Below are 19,726 nucleotides of genomic sequence, written 5' to 3'. Positions count from 1 at the left end.
TTGGAGATCTTGGAAGTTCTTGATTCATAGCCACATAGCATCACTGGAAGAATATTACTGTTGAAAAGATGGGCTTTTGTCAGGGAGTAGCTTGTTATCACTGAACACATTGCATAGTCGTTCATATGTAATACAACCTACTTTCTTCTCTCAATTCAATTTTGAGCTCAGATCATTGTTCCTACAAAAGCCTGTCCTTCCTTGAGTAATATCTATCATTTTTATATCACTCTTAAGTTTCAAACTACATCTTTTATACATAAACTCACTTAATACTTGCAACAGTTTTATAAGGAAGACCAATTTTTGGTGGAGAAATAAGTGGTTTAAAGAAAATAAGGGTTAAGTAACTTGCCCAGAGTCATTCAGCTAGCTATTAGGTATTAGAAGTAGGATTCAACTTAATCCTCACCTCTCTTCAATACTAGTATTATTTCTCAAGAAGCAAATGGATCTTCTTAATAGACTAACTGTCTAGCTGTATATGAGAACTTGAATAATAAGAATTCTTCATCAACATGCTGTTGTTTCTTTGTTTTGTCCTTGTATATATTATTAGGCTGATGTTCTTTGATCATAGATCTTATTGAACAAATTATGTAGTTTTTACTATGCTTTATTTATATCAACCAACAAATCATTTGATGATCCAGTCATTCTGGAGAGCAATCTGGAACTATGTCCAAAAGGCTATAAAACTGCATACCCTTTGGCCCAAGTTCACTACTGTGTTTGTATCCCAAGGAAATCATAAAGGAGAGAAAATGACCCACATGTGCAAAAATATTTGTAGCAGCTCTTTTTTTGTGGTAGCAAAGAATTGGAAAATGAGTAGATGTTCATCAGTTGGGGAGTGGATGAATGAGCTGTGGAATGTGAAGGTAATTGAATATTATTGTATTATAAAAAAGATGAACAAACTGATTTTAGGCCTTGAAATATTTACATGAACTGATGCCCAGCAAAACAAGCAGAATCAAAAATACATTGTACACAATAACAGAAAGAATGTAAGATGATCAACTATGAAAAGCTTGGTTCTTCTCAGTAGCTCAATTTTCCAAAACAGTCCCAATATAGACTTTGGACAGAAAATGCTATCTGCATCCAGAGTAAGAACTAAGAAGACTAAATGTAAATCAATACATGCTATATTCACTTCTTTTTTTCTGTTTCTTTTTTCTCTCCCATGGTTTTTCCCTTTTGTTCTGATTTTTCTCTCCCCACATGATTCATAAAGCAAAGTGTATTAAAAATAAATAAATTAATTAAAAACAAATAACATTTGGAGAATCTCACCATCTAAAGGAAATATCTTTTCTATTTTGTTAGCTATTCTCTTTAGATTTTGGCATGTTATGTTGTTGTTATTCAGTCACTTTGGTCATGTCCAACTCTTTATGATCCCATATGGGATTTTCCTTGCAGAGATACTTGCCATTTTCTCCTTTAGCTCATTTTATAGATGAGGGAACTAAGACAAGCAGGCTCACACAGTTAGGGTCTGAGGCCAGATTTGAACTCATTTCTTTCTGATTCTAGGGCTGAGCTCTATCTGCCATGTCTTCTAGTTGGTATGTAATGAGGTATTCCTAAGTCAGCTATTAACAAAAAAAAGGTTTCTTTTGTCTCAGCACAGCAAAAATAAACAGCAAGGATAGAGTAGTGTTTAACCATAACTTTGTCACATCCTTATGGACTTGAGATTAGTTAGAAGGTCAGCAGGTCAACAGAGCAGGATACAATGCTTTATAGGATTTCATGAACTCACCAAGTCTGAAAGATCCTGACCCTATCTGTGTGGGACTTTTGTGCCTTTAGGGAACCAAGAATCTGTGTCAAGGAAGCAGAGACAAATCAGTTACAGGGATTGTTTTGTCTCCTTTTATGGAAAACTTACTTTTGTCATGGAACAAAAGAGGAGACATAGATCTGATCCCCATTGTAGTGGAGAGGGGGAAAATATTGCCCTAATTTATAATGGAAGAGGGAACTGGATGAGCATGTACATGTTACACCCACACCCACAAACACCCACACACACACCCCCAGCCCACATACACACTGCTTAATATATGCCAGATACTGTGCAAAACACTTTATTTCACACTGTGGGGACATACTGGTAGACAGTAGTCTTTTCATATATTTGGACTTTTTGAAGCACATCCTCCATGACCTGTTGAATATAACTTTTGCAGAGGATATGTCACTTTGCTGATGCCTTACTAGATATTTGCAGAATTATAATGTAAGAGTTGTGACTTGCCAAGAGACAAATTAACTTAGTCCTTACTAAAACAGGAATCTCATATATATATATATATATATATATATATATATATATATATATATATATATATATATATAGGACAGCTCATCCAATGTCTATTTGAAGATATCTAGTTGATTATTACTGATAATTAAAATATCATTAAAATTATGCTTACAGCTTTATCTCTTGTGAAGTTTTGCATGAGCTCTATGTATAGCCAGGAGATCTTATTTTCTTTTTTTAAAAAAATTTTAATAGCTTTTTATTTACAAGTTATATGCATGAGTAATTTTACAACATTGACAATTGCCAAACCTTTTGTTCCAATTTTTCCTCTCCTTTCCTCCACCCTCTCCCCTAGATAGCAGGAAGACTAATACATGTTAAATATGTTAAAGTATAAATTAAATACAAAATAAGTATACATGTCCAAATTGTTATTTTGCTGTACAAAAAGAATCGGACTCTGAAATATTGTACAGTTGGCCAGTGAAGGAAATAAAAAATGCAGGCAGGTAAAAATATAGGGATTGGGAATTCTATGTAATGGTTCATACTCATTTCCCAGAGTTCTTTCGCTGGATGTAGCTGCTTTAGTTCATTACTGCTCCATTGAAACTGATTTGGTTCATCTCATTGCTGAAGATGGCCAGGTCCATCAGAATTGATCCTCATATAGTATTGTTGTTGAAGTGTATAATCCTCTCCTGGTCCTGCTCATTTCACTCAGCATCAGTTCGTGTAAGTCTCTCCAGGCCTTTCTGAAATCATCCTGTTGGTCATTTCTTCCAGAACAATAATATTCTATAATATTCATATACCACAATTTATTCAGCCATTCTCCAATTGATGGGCATCCACTCAGTTTCCAGTTTCTGGCCACTACAAAGAGGGCTGCCACAAACATTCATGCACATACAGTTAGTTCCCTTTCAGATCTCTTTAGGATATAAGCCTGCTGGATCAAAGGGTATGCACAGTTTGATAACTTTTGGGACATAGATGGAACACATTTTCAAAAGTACATGTGAAAAATAACAAAGTGCTATGAAGTTGGATAAGGAAGAGCTCACACCTCTGCATGTTTGGGAGGTTTCATTAGAAGGTAAAATTTGAAGTAGATCTTCTGGGAGGGATCATGTAGCAGAATGTTAAGAAATCTTTAAACTGCAGTTAGGAGATTTAGGTTCAAAGGCAAACTCTGATACTAACTAGCTATGAAAACTTGGTCAAGTCATTTAATATATATTTACATCTTAATTTCCTTACTTATACAAGTGGGTATAGTTATATTTGCACTACCTGACTCAGGGTCATAATTAAAGTGCTTTATAAACTTTAAAGAGCTGTATAAATATGAGCTATTATTATGTTAACATTTAAGAGTAACTAATATTCACTCAAAATTGTTCTAGAAAAAGTCAGTTATTTTCAAACGTATTCACAAAACTGAGACTTTTTAAAAATGTCTGATTCAAAAGTCATTGTGTACATTATTTCTACCTGGAAAAGGCCAACTAACTGCAGCAACTTTCAGCGATAACAAAAGAGGGTATCAGGTGGTCCTTGAGATAGCATCTCAGCTAAAGAATTTAGTTCAGAGTCAGAGCTAAAAGAACTAGCTGATAAAGCTTCAGCTCTTACTGCAGGAGAGATAGTGACTAAACCCTTTGTGGATTGGAGCAACAAACTTATTACCCAATAGGGAATAATAGAAGGTGATCCTTGCATGGATCAGACCCAGAAGAAATCATCACAATAGAATCACCAGAAGACACTGGCAGCTTGGAAGTACTTAGAGGCATTTGATGCCCTCCACATATGATTTGTTGTCACATGTGTTCCTCATATGTGGAACTATTGAGGAATAATTTCACACTATGCCTTCTACTATCGATACTGATTTATGCATACTCCCTATTTTGCAGGCTTTTATTCTTTACATATGTTCATTCTTCTCAGTAAGGGTGTGAGTGTTTGTGGATAAGTTCAAGATCTATGGAATGAAAGTTTTATTATTCTTATTAACATACTTTTTAATTAAATTCCTTTGTAATTAACTGTGTCCTTTCAAAAGTAAAAGTAAACATTTATAGGAACTTTTGAACTATTGGTTAGAGACAATTTTAAAGTATCTATAACATGGGGCAGTTTGGGGAAGCATTTTAGGCCCAATTTGAAAGGATAACTTGTATACAAAACTGGCTCATGAAAGGCATTCTTTGGTCAGTTTTGCTATATGATGGCAATGAGTATTCAGGATTAAAGATACTATTAAATCACTTTCCCAGTTCTCCTAGCTTTTTAGCGCTAGGCTTTGCATAGACAAGATCTTTTTCATTTCTCTCATATATCTCATGTTCTCTGATTCCAAACTCTATTCCAATTCAAAATGTGGTCACTTATTGACTTTGTAATCTTCATCTTGTATAGCAGTGCATGATTTGGTAGAAATTATGAAAGGTGAGCTGTAAACAACTTAATAGGGAAAGCTTCACATTAATGAGCCCAAAATTACAGATTTCAGCTTCTAAATGACAAGTTAGTTTTATTGTCTTGAAGTCACAGACTTGACTAGTATCTACTAAACATATTGTAGTTCTACCAATATGGATACATCAATAGAAATATATTATGCCACGTAGAAAAGATGAATCTCAGAATACAGGTCCTAGGAATGATAGATCTATTGTATCACCTTAAGATATGGATGATAATACAATACATATTATAATGCCTGTATTGGGTAGAGTAGCACAGAATATTACAATCTCAAAGTCAGAAGTTATCTAAATCTAACCCATATCTGGTTATAAATCCCTTCTAGCATATCTACAACAAATGGTCATCTGGTATCCACATGAACATCTTATAGATGAGGGAACTAAACCTCTTGTCAGTAACCTCAATTCATTATTCCTCGTTCTGTCATATGAGTCCAAACAAAACACATTTAATCCTTCTGAATGATAGCTCTTAAAATGCTCCTCAGAGAGGCAGTTAGGTGGTATAGTGAATTGAATACTAGCTTTGGAGTCAGCAGGAACTGATTTCAGATTTAGCTTAAGACACATTGGATTTGTGATCGTGCATAAATCACTTAACCCAAATTGCTTATAAAAAATTATCTTAAATCTACAGATCTAGAACTAGAACTGACCTTAGAGCCAATCTACTCCAAGCACTATATTTTATATATGAAATGACAGAGACCTAGAATGGATAAATTGCTTATACAAGTTATATAGTGATCCTGCAAGTCAATTTAAATACAGTTTAATGTTAGGGCTCTTTCACCTGTACCATCATCTTCAGTACATACATCCCTATCCTCGCATAGCATTTTCTCCTGTACTCTCACAGTCTTCTGGAAGTTCACTAATCTATTTTGACTTTTTCTACTTTTCTGCAAAGTAGCACTCCAAGCATAATATCCCAGTTACAATATGAGCAGGATAAAGACCTTTCTTATCCTACTGTCTTTCTCACAGCAGTAAAGATCATTTTTTTCTTCCATGTCACTTAATTGACTCATATTGCCTTTTAATAAAACTCTAGAATCCCTTTCATGGGACCCTTTATTTAGCAAAAGTTCTTCTTGATGTTCAGTCATGTCCTATTCTCCATGGCTCCTTTTGGGATTTTCTTGACAAAGATACTGGGGTGGTTTTCTGTGTCTTTTTCTAGCTCACTTTACAGATGAAGAAATTGAAGCAAACAGAGTGAAGTGATTTGTTTGGAGGGGGAGTATTCAAATAATTACATTTGAACTCAGGTTTTCCTGATTCCAAACCTGGCCTTCTTTTTGCTAAGCCATCTGCTTACTAGGTGAGCTCTACCATAATGTAATTATGCAGTTGATTTTTTAACTCTAGTGAAGTACTTTATATTTACCCTTACATATTCTTATTTGATTAGATTCAACCTTTCATTCTAATTTGTCAAGATCTTTTCTAGTTCTGACTATTGTTAATTCAATTCACTAAACATTTATTGTCTACTCTTCCTCGGGTAGTGTGCTAAGACTAAACATATAAATACGAAAAAGTGATCTCAGCTTTTGAGGAGTTTCCAATCTAATGGAAGAAGACAACACTGAAAAGAGGTGAGGAGGACATTGAGGTGTTCTGTGAAGTTGAAGGCAAGCAGAGCTGCTGGTATAAAATGGATTAATCTGGAAGGTTGTGAACCATTTGTAAAGGAAAGCTGTGGAAGGGGCTTCCCCATCCATGATGATGGAATTAAGTCCATTAAATCAGGGGTCCTCAAATTTTTAAATAGGGGGCCAGTTCACTGTCCCTCAGACTGTTGGAGGGCCAGACTATAATAAAAGCAAAAACTTTGTTTTGTGGGCCTTTAAATAAAGAAACTTCATAGCCCTGGGTGAGGGGGATAAACGTCCTCAGCTGGTGCATCTGGCCCACTGGCTGTAGTTTGAGGACCCTTGCTAAATCATGGATTCTATTAACTATCATGTTCCTTCCAGAATTTTATTATATTATCATTTTTAAAAATATGTCACCTATATATATTTATCAAAGTCACTGATCATAATGCCAGTCAACATAGAGTTAAGACTTCATACTTTTTGCATTAGTGGCTACTAAGCTTTTTCTGTGTATACCACCAAGTCTCTTAAAGCAGATATACATCCTCATTTTTCTTTTCTTTTCCCCACAGTTGCTAACACAGTGCATTATAAATAGCAGACACTTAGATCGTTGTTCATTTCCAGAATGCTACAGGGGATCGAAAGGAAATACACAATAGGGTCCATGTCCTCAAACAAATTACACTTTGGTTTCAAGTATAATGTTATATAATTCAAGTATAATGTTATATAATTTCAAGTATAATGTTATTCAAGTATAAAGTATAAGGAAGTATGATGAGGAGCATCTTTCAATAGTCACATTTTGAAATCTTAAGATATCCTATAGCCCAGGACTTAATCTGGAGGGCTTCTGCATTCACACAGATCTAGGTTTAGTTAGGGAGAAAGCTGACTTTCAAAGAGGTCAGCTTTTCTCCACCATGAAATAAAATTCTGGCCCAATCTCTCAAACAAAGCTTATATGTAGCTCATAGATGATATTTCCCTCAAAGTGGGTGATGGGAAATCCTCTTGCAAACGTACCAAATGTTAAATATGGAGATCTCATATAGAATGACTTCATTTACTCATTAAAGATAATACAGAAAGGACTATAGGAATATAGGAAATATAAAATATAAAACATTTAGATAATGTATTACAATTATTATTCTTCCCCAGAGGGTAAAGACCCTTTGTTGAAATTACTGAAGTGATAACTTTTCATTCACCTCAGACCTATACTGTTTAACCAATTAACAGCTATTATAATGGAGAGCTGAAACTTCCAAATTTCTTGATCCTTCTGTATCATGTATTTGGTTACCTTACTACAACATCTTTCCTTTGATGTTCCTTTTTTTCCTCCAAAAACTGTATTATTAAGGAAATTTATCTTTTGGGGTAGCTAGTGTCCAATTCAGAAATTCAGAAATTTTCAAAATCAAAATTACTAGTGGTGGAGACAAGATGATAGAGAAAATAAAACCCTCTAAACACATTTAAATAATGCTGTAAAACAATTTCTGGAGTTTCAGAATCCACAAAAGGACAGTGGAAAAGAAATTTCCAGCCACAGACAACTTAAAAGTGCACCTGGCTGAGAGTTGAACACAATCCAGTGCAAACTTGGTACCAGCAAACCAGAAGCAGGCTTTGGGAGCCCCAAGAAAGAACTGGACTGAATAAACCCATTACTTAAGAGTGACTGGCATAAAGCAGGCACTTAACACATGCCTTTTGACTTAGAAAGAAGTAATATTTATGAAAACAAACAGTAAGGAAGGAATATGAACCATGGTAGAAGAAAGATTACATAGTTGCTAGAGACCCAAATAGAATGCAGAGATTTTTGTTCTTTAGTCATATATGATTCTTGATGACTTCATACTGGAATAGTTTGCCATCTACAGCTCATTTTACAGTTGGGGAAACTGAGGGAAATTAGATGAAGTCACTTGCAAAGGATCACATAGCTAGTAAGTTTCTGAAGCCAGATTTGAATTCACATTTCAGACTTGAACTGATTCCAGATCTGATGTTCTATCTATTATGCCAGCTAGCTGTCCTATGTAGAGCCTGGGAAATAGTTATTAGTTTATAAAGATTTTGATACTAATGTAGAAAAGATACTATCTCATTTTAGTTATTAGTTTCCAAAAATTTTGATACTAATGGAGTTTGATAAGTATCCTGGCTCATTCCTGAGGAACAGGTGTTCTAGCACCTTCCTGGGAGGGGGGGAGATGCAGTGAAAATATAAATATAAATAAATCTATATAAATCTATCTATCTATTTGTCTATCTATCTATCTATCCATCTATAGTCAATATCTAGTGACTGATAATGCTACATTTTCCCATATTTTTATTTGACTTTTAATTCTTAGTTAAAGTTGGGCTCTGCTCTAAGTTGGAGGATGCACTATTTGAAGCTTAAGGGGTTTTGTGCAGCTGTTTTCAGAGATATTTCCATGGACCTGTAAGTTTTTAGTTCTTCAGAGGTGGTATGATTCAAGGAGAAGTGTGTTTACTACTCTCTTACTCGGTTGCTCTGGTGCTCAAGCACTTTTTTCTGCTCTGGAACAAGGGTCACTCCTCCACTGTGCCTGTAGTTAGATTTCTAATTTCAGCCTTTGCAATTACAGTGATTCTTCATTTTTAATTGAGTAATTTTGGTTCAAAAGTCTTTTTTCTCATTTTTCCTAGGTAACACAATTATCAGGATTCCCAGAGTATGTTAAAATAGTAGAAGTTGGACCTAGGGATGGCTTACAAAATGAAAAGGTAATTGGATATATCCACAGGTTCTATATTAGATATTAATTGAAAATGTTCATATTTTAAAAAATTATCTAGACTTGTATTCTATGAATAATATTTATCAATCAAGAAATATTTCTTAAGTGCCTACTACATGCCAGACATTATGTTGAATTCTGATTATAAAAATGAAAAACAAATGAAACTCCCTGTCTTCAGGAAACTTGTATTCTATTGGAGGAAGATATGTACGTATACATATAAATATGTATATTTAGTAAGTATTTGTGTTGGAATCTTTACAAACTGTTGTCATTAGAGTTGATAAAGACAATAATTATCTAATTTAGCATGGTTCAGTATCATTGATCTGATCTTACAAGGAGATGTTTTGGGCCAGAACCTGAAACAAGGTACTAAGTAGAACTAATTGATACAATGCTCATGTTCACACCTTTAGAGAGCTCATAGAAGCAAGAAGTATTTAAGTACTCATTGGAGTTCACAAGTATGGGAGATTCACAAAATAAACTTTGTAACTTTGTGAATTCACACTTCCCTTGAAGTTCTTAGGGCCAAAGAGCACTCTGGGAGGAAACCCATAATTCCACTCTTTCATATCCCACAATCCCTCTCTCGGAGAATGATCATAAATAGAGCTTCAGTGAGCCAGTCAAGAGAGTTCAGCTGAATTAGATTGGAGAGGAGCATTCTGGGACAGACACGGAGCACTCTGGGAGATTGAGAGCCAGAAGCCCTCTCTCAGAGGCAAGAAAGATTCATTACAACTTCCACCTGGCTGTCTGGAGGCTGAAGAAAGCAGAGGCAGAAGCAGAGGACAAAGCTGCAAGAGCTCTTAGAACCAAGCAGAGAGAGAGGCCTCAACTAATCAGGCTATTTTGGAAGGAGAAAATAAATGTTTGCATTTTTACCAGCTGGCTGCCTTTTGGGTGATTATTATTCTTAACTGAAACTAAGGCTGCCTCCAGAAAACCTCCTCGAGAACCATTATATTATTTTAAAAGAAGAAAATCACCACATTTTGCCACATTCGGCGTCAAAATGTGGTGTTTTTATGCTTTAAAATAATAGTTCTCTCTGGGAGTGAGTCATTCTATCAATTAGTTCTACTTAGTACCTTGTTTCAGGTTCTGGCCCAAAATATCCCCTTGTAGGATTAGATCAATCATACTGAACCATGCTAAATTAGATAATTATTGTCTCTATTAACTCTGACTTAACAGTTTGTAAAGATTCCAACATATTTGTATAATTCCTTTAATGATTTTTAAGAACTAGCATTTATGTCATGCTTTAAGATTGACAAAGTGCTTTGCATGTTATCTCGTTTTGTAAATCTTTTGGTTTTGTATGAAATTTTTTCTTCTTATAAGCTATAAGTCTCTCAATACTGAAATTCTCTTTTTATAGGTCATTGTACCTACAGATATCAAAATCGAGTTTATCAACCAACTTTCCAAAACAGGCTTATCAGTAATAGAAGTAACCAGCTTTGTATCTTCCAAATGGGTTCCTCAGGTAGGTAAAATACAGAATTTAGTCATTAGCTCTCTGATGCAAATTTGTTTGATAAAGTAATGAGAAATCAGGGGGAAAATACTGGTAATATTGGTTAAGCAATATAATTCATGTATTTTCATGTTCATTTTCTTTCCAAATCATTATTGTTGTCATTCATAAAAGTGCTTCAGAATTTGTAAAACAACTTGCAGATGTTATCCCATAATTCTCTGTTGGAGGAACTATTCTTATTCCAACTTTACAGATAAGGAAAAACTGAGGGAGAGAAGTTCAATAACTTGCCTGTAGTTCCATAGCTAGTAAGTGTCTAAAGTGAATTTTTAACTGGATCTTTTGACTATAAATCTATTTCTCTAACCACCATGATACAGTGCTTCCTATTTCAGCTGCTTTATTGAAAGACAACTAAAATAAAATTTTTAGCCATTGATTTCTATCTTTTTTATTTTGTGCTTCTATAATTGAATTTTTAAATCCAACCTTAAAAAATTTTTTAAGACCAGACTTATGATTTCATTGATGTAAAAGGAAACTCCTGTTGAGGGATTTTACCAGTGATAATTCTTCAGCTTCTCTGTAACTTGTAGTCTTAATGTCTCAGTCACTACCAAGAGGTTAATTCATTTACTTGGTGAGGGGGGAGGAAGGGAGGTCACATAGTGTATCAAAGATGGGACTTGAACACAGGCTCTTTGTGTCCCTTGACTTTTTTTAGTTGAGGACCTGCTCACTATATTATGCAGGTCTTTATACCATTACATTTCATTATATTATGTTCAGCCTATCCTTCCAGAATATCAAGATCATTTTTTGCATGTACTATTCAGTTATCTATTATTTTTTACTATCCTTTGTATGTATAAAATTTAAAGATTTAATTGAGTTCTTCAAGTAATCTGAGACTGTAGCAGACCTAGGTAAACATGGTAGTAAATAGTAAGATATTTCCTGTTCATTGTACTCTTATGGGAGGTGGAACTCTCAGATAGTAATTATAAGACCTTCTGGCAATTGGGTAGATTTTACTGAAAAAAAAGTAAACATTTAATTTTCCACTTAATGATTGATATGGCACAAATCATTTTTCTAGTTTAGTTTATCTTCTTAATGAGAATGATGCTTGTCCTACCAAATAAGTCCCTCCATAAAGAATTAGATTTCTCCTTTCTGTACCTCTTTTGATAATTCCATCTCTCTCTCTCTCTCTCTCTCTCTCTCTCTCTCTCTCTCTCTCTCTCTCTATCTATCTATCTATCTTTTTGGTTTCAGAACAAAAAATGGGCATAACTATCAGGGACAAGTATAAATGGGGGAAAAAATGAAACTTTTCTCTTACTCAGCATAGAACTGCCATGTAGATGTAATTTACAAATATATATATATATATATAAAACTGGAACTAACAAGAAATTGTCAGTCTCTATAGCATTTCTGACTATTATTTTCTGGTGATTGGTACTTGTTATTTTAAGATTTATAGCCACCACTTTATTTTGCAGATGTAGCCCTGAGTAAATGATTTGCTTAATCAGAATCCCTGCTTCATATCTCTCCTTGCTTCAGTCTATATATCACATAGTTGCCGAAATGATTTTCCTAAAGTATATGTCAGAGCATATCGCTCTACAAGTTAAAATTATAGAAACTCCTAGAGGTTATAATCTCTTGCATCCAAGCAAGCTCCCTTGTTTGGCCTTAAAGTTCTTTACATCCTGGCCCCTATTTATTTTTTAAACATTTTTGCTTATTCCTCTCCTTCACAGACTATGATTCAGCCAAATTTACTCTTCTTTATATGTTACATCCATCTCTCATATCAGTGTTTTGGCTTTGCATGGACACTCATACGTGAAATCAATTCTTCCTCAATTTTACCTCTTAAGAACCCTAGTTTCCTTTATGAAACTTTAGTCAACTTCTCTTATATGAGGCTTTTCAGTTCCCCCAGCTATTAGTGGGGGGAAACTTCAAAAGTTTCATTTTATTTTTCTTTTATTAATTTTGAATAAATTTATAGATGATTACATTTTTCTCCTACATTAAGATATAAATGTCATGATTTAAGGGCTTTATTTTATTTTTCTCTTAGGCATAGTACAAAGGCCTGTCTGTCATATAGTAGGTGCCAAAGTCCATCTAGCCAGGGACAAATCAACTCGGATTTTCTGACTTCACGTTTAGTACTTTTTCCACTGTAGCTTTTACTCAAGGTCACAAAGATATTGAATAGCCAAACTGACACAAATTCAGGTATTCCGAATACAAATCAAGTGTTTTTTTTTTGTTTTGTTTTTTTTTTTTTACTCATATGATGTTCCCTTTTCTTAACACTGAATTTAGTTGCCATTAAGAACTATTACTAGAACTCTCCAAAATTGGATGACTTGATGGTTTTGTTGTTCCGTCATGTCTAACACTTTGTGTTAGAAACCAGGGATTTCTTGGTAGAGATACTGGAGGGGTTTGGCATGCGCTGCTTCAGCTCATTTTACATTTGAGCAAGCAGGGTTAAGAGCCTTGCCCAGGGTCACACAACTAGTAAGTATCTGAGGCCACATTTGAACTCAGATGGAACTTCCTGACTCCAGGTCTGTCATTCTGTCCACTGCATCACTTAGCCACCCTATAATGTGATGATACCAGATCACCAATTTTCAAGAAAGGAAATCCACTGTTCTCTTTCCTTTGGTCCCTCAACAACATTCCAGGCACAGATTATTCCAAGAAATCTAGACAAATAAATGATTGCCCTCCCGTAAGTAGGGAGTAGTCTAGTTTTACCCCTTTAGGCCAAATCCGCTTAGTCATTAGGCCAACTTTAGTACTTTAAAAAGTTGGAGTCGAGCTACTTTAAATACAGAAAAATAGATTCCTCAATTATTCCTAGATAACAGAAACATCTGTATAAATGGAAAGGGGAAGTAGTGCCTCTTTGAGGAAAAATGGGGAAATGTTTTTAATATGCTCTGAACTGAGTGGAGAAATGTGATATAAATGTCAGGAGATATAAACGATGTCAGACTAGATCCTATGATTGTGGTAAGCTGTTTACCCTTTCAAGACATCAGGGTAACATCAAATAAATAATCTGCTTCCTCATATAGCTACTGACATAGTTCTGCTCTCTAAAAGGTAATTGCATCTCTTCTTTGAGCAGTCTTTCCCTCACTACCAAATTGTGTTCGTTAGGGGAGGGGGAAAGAACTTAAAATCCAATATGATTTGTTATTATATTTGTAAAAATGAAAAATTTTTATGTCAATTTACAAGACTTGTATTACTGTATTTCATTTTCAATACTGGTCTGAGTTTCACTGTTTCAAGCTATTTGTGGCTTAAGTCACAAATAAATCATTGAATGGTGAATAGTATGCTTGGGTCAAAGATGGCATATAATTAATTTTTAAAGAACTGTTGCCCTTAAATTTCCAACCATGTTTGCAGTTTGATTCTATAATTGTATATATTATCAGACCTCATTTAGCATGCCTGGTTTGAGCAAAATTTTTAGCTGCTTATATCACCACATAACTTTAATTGATTTTATTTTTTTATCGTAAGCTGCAAAACCTACAGTTAGCAAAGATGGTTCATAACATCGCTTTCTTTGCTGAAACCAGTTTATATCATTATCCTTCAGTTTACACTTTGAGGAAGAAATTTAAATCAGATTTGTCTGATTTTTAAGCAATCTTATCTCAGACGGATTAGAATATTTTGTTTTAGCATAACTGCTTGCATGCTATTTAGAGTTACTGCTGCTCCGTTTAAAGATAAAGGCCTGATAAAGGTTCTGAAATGAAATCCATTCTTGATTATGTATGTTTTGTTTTCTTCCCCCCCACTCCCCACCCCTTGGTCATAGGTCATGGGAATAGTACTCCCAGTTATGTTTAGATCACTGGTTGTTCACTTATTTCTTTTTTTAGAATTTTCAAGCACTTTTATAGTTTCCCTCCTACTGTTTTGCTTGGCAGAAAATTTCTTACTGAAACAGCCAAAAAAAGTTCCACAGTAGCAAGGTGCCATATAAAACAGGATCCTGCACTTATAATATAAATAACCAACAATGATAAAATGCCTGCCACTAAAAAGTGTATACATTTTACAAGTGACATGGAAAAAAGATTTTTTTTTTTAAAGAACACTATGAAGTAATAGAATAGATTGAAAAAATGAACTGAATTTAGGCTGGGAAGAACAATAATCATTTCAATAACAGTAATAATAAATCAGTCATAAGAGACAACTACATGGTACATAGGATAAAGTACCAGGCCTCAAGTCAGGAAGACCTGAGTAAAATCTGGTTTCAGATACTTATACTGTAACCCTGGGCAGATCATTTAATCCCATTTACCTCAATTTCCTCTTTTGTAAAATGAACTGAAGAAGGAAATCTCAAACCACTTCAGTATCTTTGCCAAGAAAACCTCAAATAACTGTGACAATCAGACATAACTGAAATGACTGAAGAATAACAATGTGATAGGAATAAAAGCATTATTTTATTTGTACAATATTATTTACTATTACTCAAATTATTTTAAAATTTCATTGATGATTTTAATATTTACAAGTTTCTTATTGCCACTAATAGAATTTTCCCTTAAGTCAAAGAAACTATTAAGCAAAACTCATCAACACAGTTAAACACATCTGCCATTGTGTATAACATTCTGAATGCAAAGATTTCTACTTCTTTACTTGGAGGACAGAAATGTTTCATCATCCCGTCTTCCAATGTTCAGAAATATCATTTCATTTAATCTGAGTTAGATTGTTATAATTTGCATTATTGTAGTCACTCTTTATATTCTTCTGATTTTGCTTTCTCTGTTCTTTATCACATTTCTTTGAATTCCTCAGAATACTTGTTATATCTTACAGTAACAATAGTATTCCATTATATTAATATTAATTTATTACTTATACACACACACACATATATAAAATTAACCTTACTACAATTTAAATATATATATATGTATGTATATAGTTAAAATTGTAGTTAAAGGTGTGTGTGTGTGTGTGTGTGTGTGTGTGTGTGTGTGTGTGTAGCAATTAGGGTTAAATAACTTGCCCAGGCTCACAAGCTAAGAAGTTTTTAGTGCCTGAGTTCAGATTTGAACTCAGATCCCCCTGATTTAAGGGCTGGTGCTCTACTCACTGCACCATCTAAATGCCCTGATTAATTTTTTAATTAGAAAACCAGTTTAAAATAGATTAATAAGGAAAATAGGCAAAAGTGAATATTTTTAAATACCTAGACCCTTGTATAGTTTTCACGTGTAGTTATTTCAACCTCTGAATACTACTCTGAATTAAGTTTTGTTCTTGTTGTATTAATCATTTAAGTCATGTATGATTCCTTATCCCAGTTGAAATATTTTTGGTGGAGATACTGGAGTGATTTAACACTTTTTTTTTACTTCTTTTTATAGATGAAGATACTGAGAGAAACAGAGTTAAGTGACTTGCCTAGTTATACAACTAGTAGGTTTCTGAGGTCATATTTGAACTCACAAAGAGGAATTTTCCTGATGTCAGACCTAGCATTTTATCCACTATGCTACCTAGCTGCCCCTGAGTTGAATATAATAACCTAAATTATCATTCCCATTTTATAGGTGAAAAATTGGATCCCAGAGTAGTAAGTGAGTTATCCAAGAAGAGACATAGTAGAAAAGTTAGTTGCTGGCTGAGACAAAAAGAGAACCCAGATGTCCTGACTCCTAATTGAGTGTTTATTCCATCATGTTATTTTTAGATTTTCTTCTTAAAGTATCACTATGACCTCAAATTTTAAATAAATTGGTAATTATTTTAATCATTGGAGAAAATGAAAGTCTAAATTTGGTTTTGCTGTTTCCCTACCCCTTTTCTTATTAAATTTCACTTAATTAAAATTAGGTTGTCCTAAAATGTCCAGTTCCTCATAATTTGAACAGAGCAGTGGTCATCCTTTGATCTGTAATTGTATAAATTCTGTGGCAGGAAAAGAACCTAAAATAAAGAGCCAAAAGCTACTAAGAAAAAAATCAAATACTCTTCCAGTATGGTCCAAGTACAATAGTCACAGAAAAAAATCCTCTCCTCTTTGACTTCCCTCAATCTTAGGAATTTATCCATTTTATTAGGGCAGATTGTGAGGATTAACTAACTTATTTTTGATAATGGAAAAAGTGCTAGTGTGAAAGTTGGACTTTTTGGACAGAAACTTTAGCTTTGTATTTTCTCTACTAATAATCAGAATTTAGAAATAATATTAACAAGAATTTATTCTTCCATAAGAGGCACAATTTAAATTCTAGACTCTAGAGTAAACATTTTGAAAAAAGGTCTTCTTGACATTTGTTAATGATTAAATAAACTTTGCCTTCTTTATTTCTGTCAGTGACTCCACTAACATGGAAATGTGTGGTGAAGAGCATTGGTGGCAAACTCGGGTTGAAAAAGGACCACTAATCCATGGATAAGGATCCCTGTGGGCAGCATATTGATTTAATTTTAAAATGTAATGTTATCTATGCGTTAGTATATTTTTATTTGTTTTGTCCAGTATTTCCCACTTACATTTTAATCTGATTCCTAATGCTTGTGGGATTATTTGCTGTTCCTATGTTTGAAACTTGTGGTATAGAGAGCACTGAATTGAATCTTTTAGACACAACTATGTGAACTCTGGACAGAGTATTTAACCACTCAGAATATTGGTTTCTTCTTCTGTAAAATAAGTGTGTTGGACTCATTCGTCTTTCAAGTCCTTTTTAGCTCTAATTCTATTATTCTATGATCTTCTCAGTTATCCATTCTCTCAGACCTTTGTCTTTTTTCTCTTGATACCCCATACACAGGTACAAAAAGCCACCTTCAATCAGTAGTTAATACTTTTTTTAATGCAAGTCCTTATACCATTCTCACTATCACTACCCCAGTTCAAGCAACTGCTTATTTTATAAAATTATGTAATATGTATAATATTACATATTATATTATATTATATGTAATAGATTACAATATCATGTGTTCTACTATCTTTCTCCTTTGTCTCTTTAACTTATTTCTATTCTTATCTTCTTTCATACCATTTCCATCCTTTTCTTACTAATGCAGTGTCAGAATACCTTCAACAGTTTTCCATCATGTACGTAATAAAAGAAAAACTTCTTAGTCTTGTCTAACAGGGCTTTCATAATGTGATCCTAAACTACCTTTTCAAAGTAATTTTTCTCAATTACAATCCTATTCGCTTATTGATTCGTGCATTTGAATATGGAATTTTTCCATCTTTGGAAAGAACTGCTTTTATAGCCTCACATGTGGAAATCTTTTGCTTAAAAGCCCATTCACATACTTCTTCTTCATGAAGCCTTCTCACATATCTCTAGCTAAATGCTTTCTCACCTTCTCCTAAAATTCTGCTTAGAACACTTAATCACATTTATTATTTATAATAATAATTATTATTATTATCATCAATAAAATGTGGGCCCATTGATTTTGAAAACTACGTTAAGCTTAAACTTGGTTTTCTATGGCTAGCACACAGCCTTGCACATAATGGGCTTAATTTTTGTTTGCTAAGTTGAATTGCTGGCACTGTTGTTCCTCTATCAGGCCTTTTGTAAAGATATAGATGGCATATTCATCAGATTTGTAGAGGACAAAAAGCTTGTAGGATTAGCTAACACACTGGATAGATGAAAGAATCAGGGTCTATATAGATCTTAATAATCTAGAATAGTGGCCTTAAGCTAATAAGATGAAGTTCAATCATAAAACAATGTCTTACAGTTGGGTCACTTTGATATCTCCAAGATGGAGGAGAACTAGGTAGATGGCAGTTTGTGTGAAAAAGATCAGGAAGATTTAGTGGACTAAATGAAGAGTGGAAAGGAAGGGAAAAGGATGAAAAAGCGGGGAGGAGAGATGAAGAAAGGGTTTTGGACTTAGAATCTTGGAGTTTTCTGATTCTTGTTTCTCCTTTTCAGTTATCAAATTCTGTTGTTCTACATTTACAGTGTGTTCTACCTCTCTCCTTCTTTCCTTCTTTTTCTTTCTTTCTTCCTCCCTTTTCCCCTCCTTCCTTCCTTCCTTTTTTCCTCCCTCCTTTCCTCCCTCCCTTCCTTCCTTCCTCCCTTCCTTACTTTCTCCCTCCCTTCCTTCTTTTTTCCCTCCCTTCCTTCTTTTCTCCCTCCCTCTCTCCCTCCCTCTCTCTCTCCCTCCCTTCCTTCCTTCCTTTCTTTCCTTCCTTCCTTCTTCCTTCCTTCTTTCCTTCCTTCCTTCCTTCCTTCCTTCCTTCCTTCTTTCCTTCCTTCCTTCCTTCCTTCCTTCTTTCCTTCCTTCCTTCCTTCCTTCCTTCCTTCCTTCCTTCCTTCCTTCCTTCCTTCCTTCTTTCTCATGTGTCAGTGAGTATAGAGCTCTGGTTCTGCTGAATATATATTACATCATTTTATAAAGATTTTTCTATATTCTTTTGGATGATTTATATATGTATGAATATATAATATGCATATATATATTTATGTATCACTCTATTGCATGAATATTAAATATGCTTTAGTTAGTTATCCTCAAAGTTTTTGAAGTTTTTGTTGTTTTAAACGATACCAGCTATTATGTTTAGAATAACTTTTATTATTTTTGTACAACTAAGTCGTCTTTTTTGTTTTTTAATATTTTAGGGATAAATGGAATTATATTATTGGAATTTCCATTTATAAAAATATGGTTAGTTTATATGACTCATTGCATATTGCTTCATTACTTCTAAAATGTTTTCACACACATTAGATTTTATCATTTCTTACTATGTTTATATTTTAGTATGTATAAGTTTGTATACTGCTCACTACTTCTTTGTTTAGTTCTGAAGCCATTTATCAAAATAGTTTGTACTTATGAATCTTCTTTCCCTTAGATTTAGAAAATAAGTAAATACAAATGGAAATAACGGAACATTTCCAAGATCTGACTTTTCATTTGAGTGAGATTCACTAGCTAAGTACAATTATGACAAACTATGCATTTATTTCATGAATATTGCATAG

At 34.0% G+C, this 19,726-nt stretch overlaps 1 protein-coding gene across 1 annotated transcript in view; it reads left to right on the top strand.

The window, feature by feature from the left end:
- The window catches only part of HMGCLL1 (3-hydroxymethyl-3-methylglutaryl-CoA lyase like 1), a 245,224-nt gene that overhangs the window by 58,544 nt on the left and 166,954 nt on the right, over nt 1-19,726 (top strand). The window contains exons 2-3 of the mRNA XM_051997181.1: nt 9,078-9,155; nt 10,563-10,670. Of these exons, the coding sequence (XP_051853141.1) occupies nt 9,078-9,155; nt 10,563-10,670 (186 nt within the window). The remainder of the gene's footprint in view (nt 1-9,077; nt 9,156-10,562; nt 10,671-19,726) is intronic.

This window comes from Antechinus flavipes, chromosome 4 (genome assembly GCF_016432865.1).
Source record: "Antechinus flavipes isolate AdamAnt ecotype Samford, QLD, Australia chromosome 4, AdamAnt_v2, whole genome shotgun sequence".
NCBI lineage: Eukaryota > Metazoa > Chordata > Mammalia > Dasyuromorphia > Dasyuridae > Antechinus > Antechinus flavipes.
The sequence above is the reverse complement of the archived record's forward strand: the minus strand, read 5'-3'. Positions and strand labels throughout refer to the sequence as shown.